Raw genomic sequence first — 22,791 nt, 5'->3', positions numbered from 1 at the left:
ACAGAAGCGCTGGGATGGTGACACTTGCTAGTGTGTCCAGCTTTTACACATACCGTGGGGACCAAAACTCTCGCTGTCAGGCCTTCCCAGCAAGTGCTTCACCCATTGAGCTATCTCCTCAGTCCTAAATGTTATTTCTGCGCATGTCTGAAAGGGTGGTTTTGAGAGAGATTGTCCCTTGCCAGTGAGTGTAATTAATTGACTTGTCAAAAGCCCAGGTAGAAGAAAAGGGTAGAGTTACTGGTGAATGTTGTCTCCTTTGGTGCTGACGCAGTCATTTTCCACTCTGCCCCACAGTTTTGAGTCCTTAGCTCTTAGTACTTACACCTCGGGTTCTCTTGACTAAATCATACTAATTACTTTCCCTGGGTCTTTAGCGCGCAGCCTACATAATCCTATGATCATGTGATCATATGAGCTAGTTTTCCTTTTTTTTTTTTTTTAAAGATTTATTTATTATATGTAAGTACACTGTAGCTGTCTTCAGACACTCCGGATGGTTGTGAGCCACCATGTGGTTGCTGGGATTTGAACTCTGGACCTTCGGAAGAGCAGTCGGGTGCTCTTACCCACTGAGCCATCTCACCATCCCCGAGCTAGTTTTCAAAACAGTCCTCCTTCCTGCCCATCTCCTTTCCATTAGTCCTGTTTCTCTGGAGAATCCTGGCTAACAGCCCAGGATTAATTACTTTATGTTTGTTTTTTCTTAAGAATTATTTATTTATATGAGTACACTGTCACTGTCTTCAGCCATGCCAGAAGAGGGCATTGGATCCCATTACAGATGGTTATGTGGTTGCTGGGAATTGAACTCAGGACCTCTGGAAGAGCAGTCAATGCTCTTAACCTCTGAGCCATTTCTCCAGCCCTTTGTTTGTTTTTTTCAAGCTAGGGTTTCTCTGTGTAGCCCTGGCTGCCCTGGAACTCATTCCCTGGACCAGCCTGGCCTGGAAACCAGAGATCTGCCTGCCTCTGCCTCCAGAGTGCTGGGATCAAAGATGAGTGCCACCTTGGCTCAGCACCACCCCACCCCACCCCCCATAACCCCCTCCCGCCTGCTGGCCTCAAACTAGCTATGTATGTAGCCCAGGCAATTCTGAAACTCACGGTAATTCTCCTGCCTCAAACTACTGAACTCTGGGGTTGCAGATGTGAGCCGTCACCTGGTCTTAACTTGGTTTTGCTCAAACTATATCCATTTAGGGTTCTGTCCCTTGTAGCCCTAAGGACCCTAAGATGGATAAGCTTGGTTGTCAACGTGGCTAGCTCTAGAGTTGACTAAAAGGCAAGCCGTCGGGCATTCTTGTAAAGAGCTTTCTTTAAAATCAAGTCAACTGAGTAGGAACGATGACCCACCCAAAACATAAGTGGCTTGTTCTGGCATCAGCCCAGAGAGAAGAAACCTGCATCCCGCCCGCTTGCCCTTGCCCTAGGAAGTCTGTCGGTGTGGCACTTTTCACTGATATTAGAACCAACTGCTTCTTCTTCCTTTTTTTTTTAAAGGAAGATTTATTTATTTATTTATTTTATGTATATGATTACACTGTAGCTGTATTGATGGTTGTAAGCCACCATGTGGTTGCTGGGATTTGAACTCAGGACCTTCAGAAGAGCAGTCAATGTTCTTAACCGCTGAGCCATCTCTCCAGCCCTAGAGCTAACTTCTTTGGGATTCTAGCATAGGCTGATGACCAGCAGCAGTCCAGCAAGAGAGGCAGCTGAGAGAGCCAGCCTTGTGGCCCAAGGCTGGCATTGGAGTGGACCTTGAATGATGGTTCTTCTCTCCGATGCTCCAGCAATCCTGAGAGTGAAGAAGTGGAGCATGCTCGGGACTTGGTGAACTTGTGGAAGTCTGAGGAAACTCGGATTTGTGGCCTCTCCAGTGTGAGGCAGCCATGGCTGGACGACTGACCTGGACCACACCCTAAGCCAATCTAATAAACCCTCCTTAAATATCTGTGTGGTCTGTTTGTTGTTCTGATCCTTTAGGGAACTTTGGCTGATAGAAATTCTTTTTTTTTTTTAAGATTATTTATTTGATGTATATGAGTACACTGTAGCTGCCTTCAGACACAGCAGAAGAGGGCATCAGATCCCATTACAGATGGTTGTGAGCCACCATGTGGTTGCTAGGATTTGAACTCAGGACCTTCGGAAAAGCAGTCAGTGCTCTTAACCACTGAGGCATCTCCCCAGCCTCACTGCTAGAGAGTCTTAAAGGAACTAATGGACAGGGCACAGGTGATCAGCAAACTGGAGGCGTCCCGAGGGCTGGGGCCCTGGCTGGGGAGAAAGGGAAGTAAGACCAGGGTGCAGAGGAAATGGAGGGCTCATTGTTCAAGCTGCTTCCTTCTTGAAACTGTAGCATTTCCTTCTTTAATCTAGATCAAAGTCCCTGGCTTCCCTTCATGGCACCAGGCTCATTTGAGCTCCGTTTTCCACCCTAATGCCAGAGAAGTTTGCAGAAGGTTTTGTGGGTGAAGCAGGAGGCGGGACTCTGAGGATGGTTCAGTGGGTGGAAGTGCTGCCCGGTGCCCTGAGTTCAGGTCCCTAGAACACATTCAAGAGGAGTGTAGTAGCACAAGCTCTGTAATCCCAGAGTGTGACACCCACAGAGGGACGTGGAGATGGGACACTCTCCAGAGGCCCACAGCCCAGTCAGCCTGGCCTGTGTGGTGGTGAGGAATCCTGTCTCCCAAACAAAGTGGAAAGGTAAGTAAGGGCTGGCGCTTCAAGTCATGGAGTTCCAGAGGTGCACAAACACATATGCACACACACACACATACCATACACATATGCATACCCTCGCACACATACACATCATATACACACACCATACACAAAAACACACACATCATACACACACATCATACACACACATCATACACACACATCATACACACATCGTACATCATATACACATCACACACACACATATACATACCCTCACACATACACACATATGCATACCCTCATACACATACCCATCATACATACACACATACCATACACAAACACAAATCACACACACACACATACACACACACAAAACACACTCTCCCTCCCTGCTAAAAAAAAGAACCAAATTCAACAAGCAAAACAGGAGAGATTCCTCTTCTAGGAATTATGGGCACAACAAATATAAAGACAAACATGCAAATTTATGCATAAGATGCAAATGACCTCCACAGCCAGAACTTGATCACATGGTCACACTCAGGGCAAGGAAGACAGGGAAGTGTAGTTTTTAGCCTTTCACAATGTGTCTACCTTAAAGTTGCGTTACAAGGAAGGAGAGAGAGGTAGAAAAGCGATGGCGAGAAACAGAAACTGCTGTCTCATCTTTTCTCTGCTTTTGTCCTTTGGCTCCAGCACAGAAGTAAATGTAGGGAGATCAGCCAGGTCCGCAAGGACACAGCTCTTTAACGTTCCATCCACGCCAGGTCTAGGACATGGAAGGGGAACTCTGAGCAGAAAGAAAAGCAATTGGTGACAACTGCTTGCTGTTAGAGTCACTGAATTTTTGTTTGTTTGTTTTGTTCTTTTTTGGTTTTTGAGACAGGGTTTCTCTGTGTAGCTCTGGTAGTCCTGGAACTCACTCTGTAGACCAGGCTGGCCTCGAACTCAGAAATCTGCCTGCCTCTGCCTCCCAAGTGCTGGGATTCAAGGCGTGCACCACCATTGCCTGGCCTGATTTTTATTTTTAATTGTCTGTGATGTATATAGGTTTTTTTATGTGTGCACATCTGTGTGTGTGTGTGTGTGTATGTATGTATGTACTGTGCTTGTATGTAGGTGTGTGTGCCCTGTGTGTATGTTCTGTGTGCCATGTATGGGTATATATGTACTGTGCTTGTATGTAGGTGTGTGTGCCCTGTGTGTATGTTCTGTGTGCCATGTATGGGTATATATGTGCTGTGCTTGTATGTAGGTGTGTACCGTGTATGTGTATATATGTGTTCGTGTGTGTTTCTATATATGTATGTGTGTACATGTATGTTTATGTGTTTGTATATGCCGTGTGTGTCTATTTATGTGTGTTTGTGTATATATATATGTGTGTGCTATGTAGGTATATGTTTATGTGTGTTTGTACGTTTGTGCTGTGTGTGTGTGTGCATGCATTCTCAGAAGCTAGAAAAGGTGACTGTTGGGTTCCCTGGAGTTGGAGTCGCAGGCAGCTGGGAACTGCCAAGTGTGGGTGCTAGGACTCAAACATGGGCTCCCTGCGAGAGCAGTGTAGGCTCTCAGTCTCTGAGTCACCCCTTCAAGCCTTCGTCCTGAGAGGAGAGCTCACGTTCACAGGATGGTAGTGACTGTGGCAGGCAGCACTGGGACTGGGAAGGGAGAGCTGACATCCTGTAACACAGCATCATTAGGTGGCGGTAATGGCTGCCATCTCTAAACAGATGTACAACAGGTGTTGGTATTCTGTCTAAACTCCACCCCCACAGTTCCTGGCAACAGCCAGGTAGGCTTGGCCCCTCCTCTCTCTCTTTACACACTTGCCTCTTGCCCCCTTGTCTCTTCTCATTCCCTTCCCCCCTCTCTCCATGTGGTCATGGCTGGCCTCCATTTATCTACTCTCCCTCTCTCTGCCTTTCTCTGCCTCTACTACCCTCTTAACTCCCCTCCCCATTCCCTAGATAAATTCTATTCTATACTATACCCGTGTGTGTCTGGTCCCTCAGGGGGAAGGGATGCCTCAGCATGGGCCCGTTGAGGCACCCTCTTCCCCCACACCCTGCCAGAACATATTCTTATAGCTCTTTCTCTTTTTATGATCACAGCAATGTGTCTGCTCTATCAGCAGTTAGGAGAACTTGGTCAGAACCACTGAGCGCTTATGTTTGTCTTTGCTTGGCCAATCACACCACACACACAGCAGATCTCATGCAAGAGATTTGGGGGATGGGATGTGGAGGCCGCCTGGGAGTGGGGACAAGAAAGACAGAGAGGGTTGGAGAGAGACAGAGAGGGATGGGGGGGGGGGAGAGAGAGAGAGAGAGATCCATGATAGGCTGGAGAAGAGAGCATGCCTGGTTCCTAACAAATAGGGCAACAGTCACCAATCGAAGCCTGTTATTGGAGTCACAGAAATGGCATGTGGTCTGTGCTGCTCCTAGGACACAGAAAAGGCTCAGGAAATACTAGTCACCAGTCTTTAGCATTCACGGTTTGATTGGCTTGGCCTAGTCACCAGTCCTTAGCATTCATAGTTTGATTGGCTTGGCCTAGGTATTGGGTCAGGTGATCTACCCAGGGAATTGGCTAAGATCATTGGTATCAGCAAGATTTCCATCAGGATGAGGTCAGACTTCCTGGCACGTGCCCACTGCGGGAAGGAAGGCCAGAAACGAAGAGAAAAGATTCCTTCCAGGAGTCACAGGAGAGCCTGGACATTGACCAAGGCCCTTCCTTCTTTCTCTCCCTCTGAACATAGTTTCCTATATTCAAGACAGGGTTTCTCTGTGTAGCTCTGGCTGTCCTGGAACTCACTCTGTAGACCAGGCTGACCTCAGAGAGATCTGCCTGACTCTGCCTCCCAAGTGCTGGGATTAAAGGTGTTCACTACCACTACCTGGCTAATATATTCTTTTTTTAAAAGATGTATTTATTTATTCTATGTATGTGAGTACACTGTTGAGGTGTCTTCAGGTACACCAGAAGAGGGCATCAGATCCCATTACAGATGGTTGTGAGTCACCATGTAATTGCTGGGAATTGAACGAAGGACCTCTGGAAGAACAATCAGTGCTCTTAACCACTGAGCCATCTCTCCAGCCCCCGCCCCTCCCCAGCTAATGTGTTCTAAGCTTTTTTTTTTTTTTTTTTTAAAGATTTATTTTATTTATTATATGTAAGTACACTGTAGCTGTCTTCAGACACTCCAGAAGAGGGCGCCAGATCTCGTTGTGGATGGTTGTGAGCCACCATGTGGTTGCTGGGATTTGAACTCTGGACCTTTGGAAGAGCAGTCGGGTGCTCTTACCCACTGAGCCATCTCACCAGCCCCGCTTTTTTTTTCCCTAGCTGTAAAAGTGGAAGGGTTGTTATTTCTACAAGTCTGTCCAACTCCAAGGCATCTGTGAAAATAGCCAGATGGCAATGTCTGTGAGGTTTTTTGGTATATCATTCACACAAATGCATGCATGGGATTCTGCATGTATCAAGGGGCTGATAAGTAAACTGATTTCTGTATTTAATGAGGGGCTGGGGTGGATCTACTCTTGCCTGTTGTAATGGCTATTCCTGGGTGTCAACTTGACTATATCTGGGATGAACTACAATCCAGAATTGGAGGGCCCACCTGTGATCTAGGTCTTGAGGCTGGAAGACACAAGTTTCTGACCTGGATCTTGGCATGGAGGTCTCGAGGTATAGTGGCCATGAAAAGCTTAGGCCCAGGCAAGGCCTTTAATCCCAGGAGACTGAGGTAAGGAGATCTCTGAGTTCAAGGTTAGCCTGGGCCAAAGCAAGGTCCCAGATCCAAGCATTGTGATACACACCTTTAATCTGGGCCACACCTTCTGCTAGAGGTCCCCATAAGGACATTGGACAAAGGACGATTCGGTCTTCTTCACCTGCTTGCACTTACTAGCCAGCACATCTGTTGGAACCTACTGCAACAGAAGCCCAGCTGAAACACCCAGCCTCGTGGGACTGAGCAACTACTGGATCCTTGACCTTCCTATTCAGAGCTGACCGTTGTTGGGTTAGTTGGACTACAAACTGTAAGTCATCACAATAAATTCCCTCAATATTGAGAGACATTCCTTAAGTCCTGCAACTGTAGAGAGCCCTGACAAATACAGCTATTTAGCTTCTTTCAATCTTGACTGTACCAGAAATTTACTGTACCGGGGCCCCACGTTCCAAGATTGAAATCTGTGATTGGCTAACCGTAGCCAATGGATAGGGTCTATCCTTATCACCTCTCACCAAGTAGGTTTAGACAGAAGGAGGCCATGACTACCCGCCAGCATGAGGTTGGTAGAGCTGACTTGGGGGCATCTCCAGAGAATAATGTGTGGGTTAGGGGCACCTGAAAGTAGGTGGACTATGAAATGGCCTCAGACCTGATCAAGACAATATCGGAGGATCCAAAGCCATTCTCTGGTTCGCTTCTTTATTTAACAAGCACTTGTCATACATTGATACTGGATTGGTACCATTCTAGAGCACAAGGCCTAAAGCATTAAAAACAATCGAGTCTGATTAGACGAGGGAGATAGATTTACGTCCACGGGAGTCTAACATGGATGAAGGGAGAGGGCGGGAACACAAGATGATTTGGCCTGCTGCATGGGCCAGCTAGTAGTTGTTTTCAAACAGGAGCATGCAGAATGACGTGAAAGGTTTGTCAAGTCCGGGACTGCTGAGTCTCAGTGGAATGTCTGGCTCGGGTTAGTTTTCCGTTCTAAGAGGTTTCTGGAGAGGTGGGGAATCTGTCAGTCTGGGGTCTGCTCTTAGATTCGGTGACTCACAGAATGATGAAAACAGAGGCTGAGGGAAAGGATGTTTGAGGAAAAGTGACACAGGTGTGACTCAGCTCTCCCTCCGTGTGACTCAAGGTGTCACTCTGCATTCTGTATGAGTTGAGTGTTTAGAGTGGGGTTCGGGGACTAAGCAGGGTTCAGCTTAATTGACTGTTGGGATAAGGAACTTGAACTTCATTCTGTATTATTGGAAAACACAGGAGAGGGTTGGTTTGTTTGTTTGTTTATCTGAGACAGGGTTTCTCCGTATAGCTCTGGCTGTCCTGGAACTCACTCTATAGACCAGGCTGGCCTTGAACTCAGAAATCCTCCAAGTGCTGAGATAAAGGCATGCACCACCACTGCCCGGCTACAGGAGAGGGTTTTAAGCAAGAGAAGGGGATGTTGATAGTTAAGCTATAGAAAGAACCCATCAGAGTCTAGGGATGAGGTGGGGAGGCGTAATACGCTAGGCATGGACTCAAGCAGCCAGACTAGTAGATTACCCTACTGAGCTCAATGGTGTCACAGTCTTTAATCTCAAGCTCTTCAAGGCTCTCATCATCTTCCAACTCCTCATCGTCCAACAGTAGTACCTGATCCTCCGCCCAAGGGCCTCCAGCATCTTCTATCTTCTCTTTCAGATCTAAGATGGTATCATCAGGGTTGATGGCGAAAGGCTTGCTCTGGCCACCAGGATACTTCACAAAGACCAGGATCTCAGGAGGAAAGGTCTCCAGCACCCAGATGGTCACCTTAGAGAATATCCCATAATCCGCCAGGGTCTTCCGGCTGCTGAGCAGCTGTCTCTCCCCTCCGGGCTCCTGGAAGGAGATGCGCAGTTCCCCTCCAAAGTTCTTTTCCCTCCTGATCTCTGCCTTCATCTTTCTGATGGGGCTGTAGGGGTTTGTCCAGAGTGTCCAATCCACTGTTCCCGTTTGTTTCACTCTCACCTGAACATCCCTCGCTCGCTGCAAGGGAGAGGAGAGAAAGGGCAAGTGTATGGAAAGAACTGTCCATTGTCTACAAAGCTGCTTTCTTCTAGCTCCTGATATCGTTTATCATCTACCAAGACAACCTGGAAGACATAACGAACAATGGCGTGAGACAACAGGTGAGCTGATTGGCTACCCTAGGCTCAGGGTACCACTAACTCACGCCATGTTCCTCAAACATTTTATTCATTTATGTGTATGATTACACTGTGGCTGTACTGATGGTTGTGAGCCATCATGTGGTTGCTGAGAATGAAGGTTGCTCGCCTGGTCAGCTCTGCTCTCTCCAGCCTAAAGATTTATTTATTCTATCTATGTACACTATATCTGTGTACAGATATATAATATAGCTGCCTAATATATTATATATAATATAATATATAGATATATAATATAGCTGTCTTCAGATGCACCAGAAGAGGGCATCAGACCCCATTACAGATGGTTGTGAGCCATCATGTTGCTGGGAATTGAACTTGGGACATTTGGAAGAGCAGTCAGTGCTCTTAACTGCTGAGCCATCTCTCCAGCCCAACAAGTGGATTCTAAATGATACTCTTCCCATGTGGAATTACTCAGAATCTTCACCCATCACGGGTACACAACAGCGTTGTCCTTATGGGAGCCTGGGGATTACAGTGATGCCATTTAATATTTGTGTCTGGCTTTAGGAGGGTTGTTCAAGGGTGATCACTGTTATGCCAAAAGTCTGGATGTGTCCTAAAAATTCTGCCTCTGGGTTAGTTCTAGACATTAAAATATGTCACGTCACAGAATTCTGACATATTTGCTGAAAAGATGGCTTGGATCTGGAACGGTCTCCTGGTAGGTTAAATGAGACGTCTCTCAGCCGAGCACTTACAGGAGGATCCTAGTATATCAGTGTGTGGGGGGGGGGGGAGAGGGGGGTGCTGGCAGGTACAGGTTTTGGGATTGAGGCCAGCCTGGTCTACAGAGTGAGTTCCAGGACTATGCAAAGAAACCCTGTCTTAAAAAAAAAAAAACAAAAAATAAAAAAATAAAAAAATAAATTAAATAAACCAAAACCAAAACCAAAAAAATAGGGGAATGCTGGGGCTGGGAGGCAGGAGTGGGTGGGTGGGCGAAGGGAACACCCTCATAGCAGCAGAAGAGGGAGGATGGGATAGCAGGTTTTCAGAGGGTAAACCAGGGAAGGTTTAATTACATTTGAAATGTAAATAAAGAAAATATCTGATCTGGTAAGATGACTCAGCGGTTAAGAACACTGACTGCTCTTCCGAAGGTCCTGAGTTCAAATCCCAGCAACCACATGGTGGCTCACAACCAGTCATAGGAAGATCTGACGCCCTTTTCTGGTGTTTTTCTGGTGTGTCTGAAGACATCTATAGTTTACTTACATATAATAAATAAATCTTTTTTTGGTTTTTCGAGACAGGGTTTCTCTGTATAGCCCTGGCTGTCCTGGGACTCACTCTGTAGACCAGGCTGGCCTTGAACTCAGAAATCCGCCTGCCTCTGCCTCCCGAGTGCTGGGATTAAAGGCGTGCGCCACCACCGCCCAGCTAAATAAATCTTTTAAAAAATATAATAAAATAAAGAATAACAAGGAACATAAATAGTCTATGGCCCGGGGTTTAAATAGTTTTCTACCACACAGAAAAGTAACAGAAATGGGTTTTTTTTTCCTCATATTTGTTTTTTTTTTCTTTTTTTTTTTTTTTAAGATTTATTTATTTATTATATGTAAGTACACTGTAGCTGTCTTCAGACACTCCAGAAGAGGGCGCCAGATCTCGTCACGGATGGTTGTTAGCCACCATGTGGTTGCTGGGATTTGAACTCTGGACCTTCGGAAGAGCAGTCGGGTGCTCTTACCCACTGAGCCATCTCACCAGCCCCCCTCATATTTGTTGAGCACAATCCTGGCACTGGTCCTTTGAGCTGCTATAATCAACCTCACCCCCAGGTGATGCTCAGAAGGGCTCTGACTTGTACTCCACCGTGGTCCCTTCTGGATCTGTTTTTGCGACTAGGGAACTGTCTGTTAAGATAATTTAGTAACAGAATAACCCACTGAACAATAACTTAAGCGAAGGGAGAACATGCAGAGGGACCACACGCGCTCAGCGGAGGCGCTATTCACAGAGGGAGATAAGAGGCTGAGAGCTGGCCTCTAGAAAACGGAATTTCTGAGAAACTGGGGTATGAGATGTAGAGAGACTGGTGGTTTGAATAAAAATCGCCCCCCCCACCCCCAGCACAGTAGGGAATGGCTCTAGCAGGAGGTGTGGCCTTGCTAGAGTGGGTGTGGCTTCCGGGAGTGAGTGTGGCCTTGCTGGAAGAAGTGTATCGTTATGGAGGTGGGCTTTGAGGTCTCAGAAGCTCCAGCCAATTCTCTGCCTCCTGATCAAGAAATCTCAGCCCCTTCTCCAGCACCATGTCTGCCTGCACCCTGCCCTGCTTCCCGCCTGACGATAATGGAATGATTCTCAGACCCTGTAAGCCAGCCCCAGTGTTTTCCTTCTTAAGAGCTGCTGTAGTCATGGTGTCTGTTCACAGCAGTAGAAACCCTAACTGAGACAAGAGACATAGGTAGTTTTTTTTTTTTTAATTTTCATTTTTCCTTGCTTCCCAAGAGTCCTTTGTTTTTTGTTTGTTGGGTTTTTTTTGGGGGGGGGGGCATTCTCAGCTATTGGCACTTGATGGCCAGATGGCAGGTCCCTTTCAGACCCTATCTGTCTACCTTGTTTCATTTGCTGTGGGGCCACTTTTAAGGACAAATCCCAACTTTTCCCGAAGAAAATAAGAAATGGGTCAAGGGACAGGATTTATGTGGGTTTAGCAAGTTAGGGAAACAGCTTCCTCCGGAGACCTCTAAGTCCAATCCTTGAATCCAAACATTGGATTTGCATTCAGATCCAAGATGGTGGTGGCCTATGGGGCAAGGCTGTGCAGTGGACTTACTGTCTGCAGTGAGTTGTAGAAGACTCACTTAATTTTTAAAAAACATATTACACTTACTATTTAAATAGTAAGCGATTGTACTGGCTAGTTTTGTGTCAACTTGACACAGCTGGGGTTATCACAGAGAAAGGAGCTTCAGTTGAGGGAATGCCTCCATGAGATCCAACTGTAAGGCATTTTCTCAATTAGTGATCAAGGGGGAAAGGCCCCTTGTGGGTGGGACCATCCCTGGGCTGGTAGGTAGTCTTGGTTCTATAAGAGAGCAGGCTGAGAAAGCCAGGGGAAGCAAGCCAGTAAAGAACATCCCTCCATGGCCTCTGCATCAGCTCCTGCTTCCTGACCTGCTTGAATTCCAGTCCTGACTTCCTTGGTGATAAACAGCAGTATGGAAGTGTAAGCCGAATAAACCCTTTCCTCCCCATCTTGTTTCTTGGTCATGATATTTGTGCAGGAATAGAAACCCTGATTAAAACAGTGACGATGACCCACCAAATGAGAAAATATTACTCTAGATCCAAGCTAGAGGTAAATTCTTAGACTCTGTCTCTGAGATGACTATAGAACAGGGCAGATTGTCTGCCCATCTTACCGATGAATGAACTGAGACCTGGGTGTTATAGATAGAAACTGGGCTTCGATACCTAAATACATGGCCCTGAGGTGCACAGGTGGCTTGCTTCTGCACTCTCCTGCAGAAGTCCCCCCACCCCTTTCCCTAGGCTTCTCCCACAGCAAGTGCTACAAGGCTTGTGTCTGGGGCTTGCTTCTGCATTGCCTCTCAGAAGCTCAGCTTCAGTGGTGCCAAGGCTAGCACTCTCCTAGATAACCAGGTACAGCTGGTGCCTATCCTTGAAGAAAGGAGATTAGGGTCCCATGCTTAAATCATAGAAAAGAAGTAATCAGAGGTCATAGACAGTTATGGCCCGCCATAAAACTAGTTCCTGATAGCCCCACAAAAGACAATCTTTAATCCCTCTCCCAGCCTCAGAGTTCCACCCCACCAAATGGTATCATGTCTGAATTACCTCCCCTTCACCCTAAGCATTCAAAGATTTTCTAACGGCTCTGTATATAAGTGCTAAGCTGGGGGGTAGCACTCTCAACCTACACTGTAGGGGGTTTTCGAAATAAAAGGACTCTCTTGCAAATTGCAGCAGACTTTGCAATTCTTGAGCTCTTCTTTCCTGAGGAATCAAGGCCTAACAGCCCGTGTTGGGATGCTGTGGGAAGAGCGTGATCTAAATGAGTGTTGGTGTGAGTTCTCACTAGGAGATCGCATGCATAGTACCTGTACATTCCAGCGCTCGCTGGGGCCTACAGTCGTGCAACAGACCTGCAGAAGGCAGAAAGCAGCTTCTGCAGCCACCTGTTCCCATCCATTTCTTCTTCCCAGGTTGTTGGTGGGGTCAGCTGGGTCTAGGATGATGGGCCTGGGGGTAGAAAATGGCAGATCTCCGTTACAGTCAGGATACTGGCCTCTGGGCCCTCGTCTCTGAGGAACCCTGACTAAGACATTATAAGGGCAAATTGCCACGGGATGTTTAAGATCACTAAAAAGCTGTCTCTGGAGGTGGGCCTCCGCAGCCTCCACTGTTTCAGAGCCGAACGTGGATCTCAAACTTTTCTTGCAAGGCTGTCTTGCGGCTGGCAGTGTTGTCGCCATGGTTACCATCCTTTTCATTTCCCCCTCTCCCCTCCCCAAAGAGCGGGGAGGGGCAATTTTGTTACCCCATGCTACAGTGGGGACAGAAAGCTGGAAGTACAGACTGGGGGGGGGGGAGGGGGGAGCTACATCCTTGGAGAAAAAGATCAGCTGGGAACTCCAGCAGACTGCCTCAGCTTCCCCAGTTGACCTCTGCAGGGTGTTGTGAGGGCCAGGAGTAGGTGGGGTGGAAGCTGACGCTCTCCTGCTGAGGCTACTCAATTGTCTCTGCTGGATTTGATGACTGTTTTTTTTTGTTTGTTTTGTTTTGTTTTGTTTTTTTGCTAAGGGCAAAGTCCCTCTCTTGCTGCGTGTTACTTTTCCTTTATTTCTACTTGCAGTATACTCCATAATTAACCGCCTCATTTAAAACTGAAGGTGGGGCCAACAGAGAGCATTCTTCAGATGGCCCAGTAGGAGCAACCCCTGCAAGCAAAGCCCTTCAGTTAGGATTGGAAATAGGATTGCCCTGGAGCAAGTGGGCCGGAGCAAGTGGAGCTGTAGCAAGAGGGTGAAGGAGATATTGGAGATATAACCTCAGCAAGCTCCAGAAAATGAATCTCTGAGAGTTTACTCGACATAAGCAATCTTATACTGGCGACTAGGTGTCTAGAGGAGAAAGCCAGAACCATTGCAACCTTGAAGCGATAAGCCGATAAACCGGAACTTGACTGGAAGACCCTGGGTAGGGAAGGGCTGAACCACTCATGGACAGAGACTGAAAGACCCCCATTTCGAGCAGACCCTTGCTCAAATCCCGGGATGAGCTGACATCCCAATAACTCGAGAGAAACCGTTCTTGATGCTATATCGCATGAGGTTTATTCGGGAATCAGCATGCTGAGGCCAAGCTGGTAACCCACACAGGGGCTGAGAAGATCGACCCCCCAGCAGTTGCAGTCGAGGTTTTGTTTTGTTTGTTTGTTTTTTAGATTTATTTATTTATTATATGTAAGTACACTGTAGCGGTCTTCAGATGCACCAGAAGAGGGCATCAGATCTCATTACAGATGGTTGTGAGCCACCATGTGGTTGCTGGGATTTGAACTTCGGACCCTCAGAAGAGCAGTCGGATGCTCTTACCCACTGAGCCATCTCACCAGCCCCACAGTTGAGTGTTTTTAAAGAATAAACCACAAAGTGAGGGGAGGATAAGACCACAAAGAATGGGGAAGCTGAGTAAACATCGTAAGAATGGAGATGGTGAATTACAGCTCATCTCTCAAGGGAAGGTTACAGGCTATCTTTGGCAAACATTCTTGGTCCCTTACACTATGGGTCAGGCCCCTGGGTGGGTCACCCAGTGGTCATCGTTCTCTCAGGCTGAAGGCGAAAGAACAAAGAACTCCAAGCTGGGTTTCGTTTCTAGGGGTCTAAGAAACACATTGAGTTGAGGACTTACAAGACCTTGGTGACTCTTCACCGCTGAGTGTTTTCGAGTACGAAACCCTTTATTTTCCCCAAGCCACTCCGGTCAGGGTTTCTAAGCCTCAGAGCCATTAAGTCACGTGGTTGACAGACTCACCGGTCTCCCTTCAGCTGTTTCTTCAGAAAGTTCCTGACGACCTCGTTTTGGAAATCGTAGTACTTGGTCCAGTAGATGCAGATGTCTCGGTAGTTTATGAGGAGCTCCATCACGGCTACGAACCCTTCATCCAGATTGAAGCTATCACTGCTCTCTGTACCCATCTCCCAGGCGTAGATGGTCAGCAGCTCCAGAGCATATTTTGAGGGCAACGCTGCACCTCTTCCATATTTACGTCTCAGGCACTGGGCAGGGGGCGGGAGGGGGAAGAGAGGGGGGGGGAAGAGGGAGAGGGAGGGAGAGTGAATGAGAATTTCATGTGATTGATGCTCTAGGAATTTTCAGGTTCCCTTGTTACTTTATGTGACACAGCCAAGACATGGTACGTCTACATGGGCTGATGGCAAGGGGGTTTCCTTGCGGACCGTCCGAGTATCAATCAATCCACAGTTTCCAGTTAGAATAGAGGAGGCAATGCAGTATATTTGAAATTCTATACTAGTATACAGTGTATTTTGATCATAGCCACGTCCCTCCACCCTTCCTCCTCATGCCCCCATCTTTCTCCAGTCCTCTTTTCCTTCTCTTTATGTCCCTTGGAGTTCAGTTGGAGCTCTCATGTGCATGGGTGTAGGGCCATCCTCCAGAGTAGGCATGGGTCGGGAACCACATCTCTGAGGAAAATCCCTCTCCCAGCAGCCATTGATGGCCAGTAGCTCTCTGCTTTCCTTATGGATGCTAGAACACTAACTAGCTTAATCTTGCACAGATCTCATGCAGCCAGTTGATGCTGCTGTGGGCACCTGGCAGTGAGACCGACATGCCCCTAAGATGCTATTTTGTAGCCATCCTTCCCATCGCTGGTTCTTAGGCTCCTCTTACCTCCTTTCCCACAATGTTTACCCAGTACTCTGCAGTCTCTGACATCCTGTACACTGGGGAGGCGGAGGGGGGCAGGGGGAAGGAGTGCTTCTCTGCCAAGAACAGAGGTACACACTAACCTGTGAGTTGAATGTGAGAATCTAGATGACAGTTTGACACCGTGTCCACTGGGCAAAACAGCAGTAGTAGATGCTAGTTAAAATCCTGGTGATTTTTATTTTTTAGATGGAATCTTGTTGTGTAGCCCAGGCTAGCCTGAAACTTGCAGTTCTTCAGCCTCAGCCCTCCAGGTATTGGGAATAGAGGTGTGTCAATCATACATGGCTCCCAGTGATGTGTGTGTATGTGTGTGTGTGTGTGAGAGAGAGAGAGAGGAGGGTGTGCACATGTGGATGTCACAGGCCAACTTTGGAAGTGAATCCTCACCTTCTACTTGGAAGAAGCCGTTTCTGGCATAAGAATAAACAAGAGTCACGAGCTGGGGATGTGGCTTAGCAGCCTGGTACTTATCGAGCTTGCATAAGGTCCTGGGTTCAATCCCTCAGGACTTACAAAGGAAGTCAAGTATAACAGAGTAGAACTGTTTAGAATTAGTTCTCATTAGATTTGTGGCTTTAATAGTTTTAGCAAACGTAATGTTTTAGTTCAGAGTTCAAGATGTGATGGACAACTTGTTAGTTATTTGGAAGGAAATAAAGGTGTTGCCAAAGTCATGTCATATACAAGAAGTTAAAAATGGAATTAAGTATATATTAAACATATAAGAAAAATTAGGTGGCTACAAATTCCCCCCTCACACACATGCACACACACACACACACACACACACGGAAGCACACGCCTGCATAAACGCATGCACATGCACACACATGTGAACATGTACACACACACTAAGTCCAATTGGAGTTCCCCTTATGAGTATGGATACAAGCTTATTGTCACACTGATATGCACACATGCATACACACAAAAATTTTTACCTTCATTTTTATACATCTTTATGCTATTTGAAGTTTTTATAGTGGGTCCATTGCAATATTTAAATAACCACATATATTTTTCTATGGGGGAGAGAGAGAGAGGGTTCAGATAAGTAAAATCTATTAGAGAATGACAGGAATATTCATGTACAGAAATATGAGCCAGGGAGGTGGCTCAGTGGGAAAAAGATCCTTAGAAGTCTCATAATGATGTGGGTATCATGCCTGCCTATAATCTCAGTACTTTGGAGGCAGAATCAGGGGCTCCCCAGAGAAAGTTAGCTAGTTAGACAGCCATGCAGACAAGTCTAGGCTCTAAGGTCAACTGAAAGACTTTGTCCTAGTATATATGGAGGAGATTGAGAAAAGGCAACCATCCTGAGACCTATACACAGATACATACATATACATACACACTATACACATAATTTGTAAAAAAAAAAAAAAAAAGAAAAAAAGAAAAAAGAAAGAAATCACTGTTCTTAAATTATGTGTCTGTGTCTATGTGCATGCAATGCAAGTAGAGGCCAGAAGAGGGCGCTGGATCCCTTGGAGCTGGAGTGACAGTGGCTATGAGCTGCCCAAAGTGGGTCTGGTGCAAGGGTGGGTGCTCTTAACTGCTGAGCCTTCTCTCCAGCCCACTGTTTTCAGAGATGGCCTGGTTAAAGCTAGTACATGGCTGGTGGCTGGTGGCTGGATGAAAATGTTTGTAGCCCTAAAGGGAAGGGAGGTAAATACCTGTAGCCTGGGAGATCTTATAGTTCACTGGAAGAGACAAAGTAAAGTGTGCGGACAACATGAATGGACGGAGCTCTCACAATCGACTCAAGGACAACAGCCGGTGTGTGTGTTTAAAGGTGGACCAAAGCCGGGCGTGGTGGCGCACGCCTTTAATCCCAGCACTCGGGAGGCAGAGGCAGGAGGATTTCTGAGTTCGAGGCCAGCCTGGTCTACAAAGTGAGTGCCAGGATAGCCAGGGCTACACAGAGAAACCCTGTCTCGAAAAAACCAAAAAAAGAAAAGCCAAAAAAAAAAAAAGGTGGACCAAAACCTCGGTGAGATGGCATGGTAACTCCAGTTACCTAACATCCAGGTATGGGCTGCAGGAATACAGATGACGGTAAAACATGAAAGAAAAGCCAAAGTACTGTCGCAGGTTTATCTGGGGACCGTGTGCAAATCTCTCCTTCTTTTTTTTGTTTTTTGTTTTTTTTTTTTTGTTTTGTTTTGTTTTTCAAGACAGGGTTTCTCTGTATAGCCCTGGCTGTCCTGGAACTCACTTTGTAGACCAGGCTGGCCTTGAACTCAGAAATCTGCCTGCCTCTGCCTCCCGAGTGCTGGGATTAAAGGCGTGCGCCACCATGCCCAGCTCTCTCCTCCTTCCTTAAGCATTTTTGGACTTTTTTTTTTTTTTTAATGAGTTCTTTGCAATTAGTCAGATAACCAGAAAGAAATGCTAAACTGAAGAGCATTTCCTGGGACTGCTTATGAGCACAGATTCTAGAGTCAGGGACTCGTGTTCAAATCTCAGCTCAGTTTTCTCACCTCCAGGGTGAGGGCGGGGATACTTGCCATTAGAAACAGCCAGAAGGAGGGAGGGGGTCGAATAGGGGGTTTCCAGAGGGGAAACTGGGAAAGGGGATAACATTTGAAATGTAAATAAAATATCCAATTAAAAAAAGTAAAGAAACAGACAGAAAGACTAAACGGGGTCCCTTGGCACGTATAGCCTAGATCACAGGACCCAATTAGTCTGACACAATGGTGGCTTTATTATTGTTATCAAAATGCCACACATCTGAGGCTTGTCGAAGGCAGCCTGTCCTCATCTGAGTGAGCATTTAATCGCCCTTGGGGAAGGCGTCACTGCAAGCAGGTGTCACTAAGCAAGACGCAGATGCTCTCATCAACAGGGATGCTGGGCTCTTAGATGGTCCAGGGCCCTGCAGGTCACTCACTGTTTATCCTGCCTCTCACCCACTTCTTGTATCCCCACGCCATCTCTCTTGCTGTTGCGGAGGATTGAACCCAGGACCTTATGCATCCCAAGCAAGTACCTTGCCAACAAGCCACACCTCCAGCCCCAATTTCTAAGAGAAGCATGGGCTATGTGTGCGTACCCTCTGCTCCGCCTCCTCCCAGCTCTTACCTGCAGGTACCAGAACTTCACCAACCGGAGGAGGTTCTTCAGTTTAACGGGGCGAGTTTTCACAAAATGTCTCTGTAACTCTGTGAAGCTTGGTGAGAAGTCACCAGGGTAGCCCTTACTTCTTATCAGAGTCTCGTAGATTGCCGGTGCTGGTTTTGAGTCTCTGGACAAAGGTCCTGGGAAGAGAAACTATCTGGTCAGGAAACTCTACCTTTTGAGATTGGAAACATAGGGAATCCCCTCTCATCCACTCCTCCCTCCCTTCTTTCTTTTCTTTAGATCTTTCTTTCTTTCTTTCTTTCTTTCTTTCTTTCTTTCTTTCTTTCTTTCTTTCATGTGTGTAAGTACACTGTCGCTGTCTTCAGACACACCAGAAGAGGGCGTCAGATCTCATTACGGATGGTTGTGAGCCATCATGTGGTTGCTAGGAATTGAACTTAGGACCTTTGGAAGAGCAGTCAGTGCTCTTAACTGCTGAGCCATCTCTCCAGCCCCTCTTCTTCGTTGGCAGGGTCTCTCTGTGATAGATCCTGGGCTGTCATTAGGCTTGTGGTCTGCCTGCCTCGGCTTCCTGAGAGCTGGGATCACAGTCATCATTTTCTATGCCTTCCTTACCTCACCCCCTCCCCCACCTCAAAGCTAAATTAATAGAGGCCGGGATGGTCAGGTTCATGAAATCCTCAGATCGGCTCCATTAAGGAGGTAAACTTAAAGGCAACCACAGGCAATTGCCGTTTGGGTATCTCAAATGTGAGCAAATATCAGTTCTGATGACTCAACATTATCCCATGTATGTTCAATTTTGAACATGCTAAGGTGTGGGCCCAAGAGGAATGCAAGTTGTAAAATATGAGAGTCTTGTTATTTATTTGTTTGCTTATTTATTTCATTTACTTACTTACTTTTTGAGACAGGGTTTCTCTGTGTAGCCCTGACTGTCCTGGAACTTGCTCTGTAGACCAGGCTGGTCTCAAACTCACAAAGATCCACCTGCCTCTGCTTTCCAAGTGCTGGGAATAAAGGCTTGCTCCATCACCACCCAGCTTGAGAGCCTTGTTTTAAAGGGTCTAATACAGTACTGTCAGACCCTAAAGACCTTGGAATGTTTGCCTAACCTGGTGTTTTCCAGAGGGTGGGTAGGAATTCATTCTTTAGGATAAATCCTTCCTCCCCATGTAACACTGGGACATGGGAACCCATGCAAGGATATTTATGGAAGTCTTTACAGGTATGGTTCCAGTCCCACCTATCTACCTACAGAGCAATCTTCACTGGTTTCGATTCTCTCTAACCTCTCCCAGAAGAAGACCCCAGAATTCTTTAAACTGAAACCACCACTGGATTTACCCAAAGCATCGTAAGCCGGGAGGATATCCATCCAAATAATGTCATCAGTCTTCCGGGACTGAACCTTTAGGGTGAGCGAGCGAGGGGTCCTTTTCCCCTCTCTGTGGGTAAGGACAATGATATTGTAGGCCAGGCTTCTGCTACAATGAATCAGCCTCCTCTTAATGAAGCTGATGACAACCTTGCGGTTTCTCGCCTGCTCTTCGAAACTGGAAAAGCAGCTTAAGAACAGAATCATGTCTTGGTCAGATCTGTGGTTCAGCGTTGTCCCCTTTCCCGAGGAGCCTCCCTGTGGAAGGTGACAATGGCAGATTTACCTCTCCTGAGATTTGATGCTTTGAAGTTGAGAGTTAAACCAGACCCATTCATGGTAAGTTCTCTGTACAGTCCTTTAAGAGAGACCTGTGCTGTGGGCGTTATGGGCTGAGCATCCCTGATCCAAAACTGAGAGACCCAAATGTTCTGAAATCTCAACAAGGGCAACACTTTATGTGTACGGCTGCTTTGCTGGCACGTACGCATACACTATAGGTGTGCCTGGTGTCCTCAGAAGCCAGAAGAGAGGCGGAAGGGAGCGCCTCTGGAGTTAGTTATAGGTAGCCACCATTCTAGGCACAGAACATACATACCAACCTCAGAACTACATCCCTAGCCCAAAACAAATTGCTACTTGAAAAATGCTATAATGAAACAAAATCCTTTGTCTGCTAGTTAAAAAAAAAAAAGTAAAACCAAAGAAGATGAGAGAGTGAACCTCAGCTGCTCCTCTCCACCCCTCTGACAGTGCCTCACTGATGCAGCCACAGCTGGCCGGGACTTGCTATAAGCAAAGGCTTAACAGTCTTAAACTGGTAATCCTCCTGCCTCAACCTCCGGACTGCTGGGGTTACAGGTGAAGGCTACCACACCCAGCTCTGGACTTCCTTTTTTTTTGTTGTTTCTTTCAAATCCCGGAAGCCAAGAGGCTGCTACAAGCAATTGACCTAGGTCAGGCGGAAATTTGCAGGAACCAGAACACAAATGGGATACACTGTATCGTTTTGCAGCAGCTGTGGGAGTTTCCATTTCTGTCTTGAAAGCTTTTTGGCGGAGAACCCTCCCTGGTCTCTGGTTTTGAAGGTTTGTTGAGATTTTTCTTCATCAAAAGCTCTTTTTCTCTCGTCTTAACCTCTGCCACCATGGCTCAGAGTTCCCAGGTAAAGTTGACTTACTCAAGTTAACTTAAGTTGTCATTCATTTTAGCAGAATAAACAACACCCAGAGCTCTGATCCAAACGGTCTTGATTGGAGGGGGTGGGCCGTAAGTTTGTGTTTTTCTGGGAGAAACAGCTAGCCTTAGAATTACACAGGCAGCCCTTAGAATCCCAATGGTTTACCAAGTAGTCTTGCTAGGTAATTTCTAACATGACCAATACTACTAACTTAGAGAACAATAGGTTTCCTTCATAACTTCAGGACTAAAGTAGTAGTCTTGCCTTTCCTTTCCTTTTCTCCTTCTCCTTCTCCTTCTCCTTCTCCTTCTCCTTCTCCTTCTCCTTTTCCTTTCCCCCTTCCCTTCCCTTTCTCCAAACAGGGTTTCTCTATGCAGCCCTGGCTGTCCTGGAACTCACTCTGTATATCAGGCTGGCCTCAAACTCAGAAATCTGCCAGCCTCTGCCTCTTGAGTGATGGGATTCAAAGCATGCAGGATCACACACACCTGGCCAAATAGTATTTCTTACACAGGAAGAAGCAAAGGCACACATTTTATGGAAACCAGTGACTATGGTCCATTCAGGAACCAGAATCCCAAATTATCACCACCTCTGTCCTTCAGCTTTGCAAGGCTAATTTTAAATGCACAGAAACATTTTCTATGCTTTATCCCATTTACTGCTTCTACTAAACCCATCTTAAGAAGAGGACACAGACTCAGAGGGGCTGAAATGACCCACCTCTCAAGTTCACAAGCCCCACAGGGCAGAGGTGAGCTTTGAACCCAGAACCCTGTGTGCTTACCTTCACCACCTTAATCACCCTGACTTCTTGGTCCAGGAGCAGCTCATCACGGAAGCACTGTTCCCGAAAGAACCTCTCGATTCTCTCCCAGGCATCCTGCCCTTCCTCTTTCCAGTCCCTCTGGGGCTGAAGGCTGTGTTCCAGGAAGTGGTCTAGACTGTCCCCAGGGGTCCCATACAGGTTGGGGAATGGATCCATTTCAGCTGGGTCAGCCTGTCCTCTAGATAAATCCTCTGTGCTTCTGCTCAGGTCTGATGGGAGGAGCTTCCCAAAGCGTTCTCTGGAGGAGACAGGGGGACAGAGAGTTGCCGGGAGAGGAGAAAAGCGCTCTGCCCCTCCCTCCTTGGAGAAACTGGAAACAGAAACCAAGCTTTGACAAGAATTGAAAGTGAAACTGCAGGGAGATCCAGTTTTCATTCTTCAAGGCTGTAGGGAACGGGGAGTTAAGGACGCAGTCTCCCCACTGGCTCTGTTGTGAGCACAGGATGTTGTTTACCACAACAGAGTAAGATTCAGCAGTTTCAGTGGCATCGATTTGGCCACATAATCTCATCTGCCTGGTGATCTGGCTGTGGCAAATGCATTTATTTCATTCTTAATCACGCGTAGTGGCTCTGTTACTAGTCGCGTCTTGAGCGATAGGGTTAGGCTAGGTTATTCCTGCTTATACTGAGGGTCACAACATCCACACTCCACATTCCTAACTACCGACCTCAGCTAGTCTCCCCGAGGCTGCTCAGCATCTGTGCAGGTGTCTTAGCTGAAGGCCATATCCAGGGTCAGACTCTC

At 46.8% G+C, this 22,791-nt stretch overlaps 1 protein-coding gene across 1 annotated transcript; it reads right to left on the bottom strand.

Moving 5' to 3' along the window:
- Positions 1-7,112: 7,112 nt before the first annotated feature.
- LOC110294508 (2'-5'-oligoadenylate synthase-like protein 2) lies at positions 7,113-22,349 on the bottom strand. The gene is made up of 6 exons (XM_021162793.2): positions 22,003-22,349; positions 20,005-20,293; positions 18,658-18,833; positions 14,647-14,891; positions 12,708-12,849; positions 7,113-8,449 (listed from the first exon to the last, which is right to left on the bottom strand). The coding sequence occupies exons 1-6, from the start codon at positions 22,198-22,200 to the stop codon at positions 7,973-7,975; spliced, it is 1,527 nt and encodes a 508-aa protein (XP_021018452.2). The 5' UTR covers positions 22,201-22,349; the 3' UTR covers positions 7,113-7,972.
- Between the last annotated feature and the right edge of the window lie 442 nt (positions 22,350-22,791).

Source organism: Mus caroli, unplaced genomic scaffold (assembly GCF_978045245.1).
Source record: "Mus caroli unplaced genomic scaffold, Mus_caroli_1 scaffold_4, whole genome shotgun sequence".
Lineage (NCBI taxonomy): Eukaryota > Metazoa > Chordata > Mammalia > Rodentia > Muridae > Mus > Mus caroli.
The sequence above is the reverse complement of the archived record's forward strand: the minus strand, read 5'-3'. Positions and strand labels throughout refer to the sequence as shown.

Bases quoted from the DNA above. Each gene is read 5' to 3' on its own strand.
- LOC110294508 (XM_021162793.2), bottom strand. From the start codon at position 22,200: ATGGATCCATTCCCCAACCTGTATGGGACCCCTGGGGACAGTCTAGAC. The intron at 20,294-22,002 runs GTAAGCACACAG...CACCTTCCACAG, and splicing joins GGGTGATTAAGGTGGTGAAG to GGAGGCTCCTCGGGAAAGGG. The intron at 12,850-14,646 runs GTGAGTCTGTCA...TTCTACCCCCAG, and splicing joins AAACAGCTGAAGGGAGACCG to GCCCATCATCCTAGACCCAG.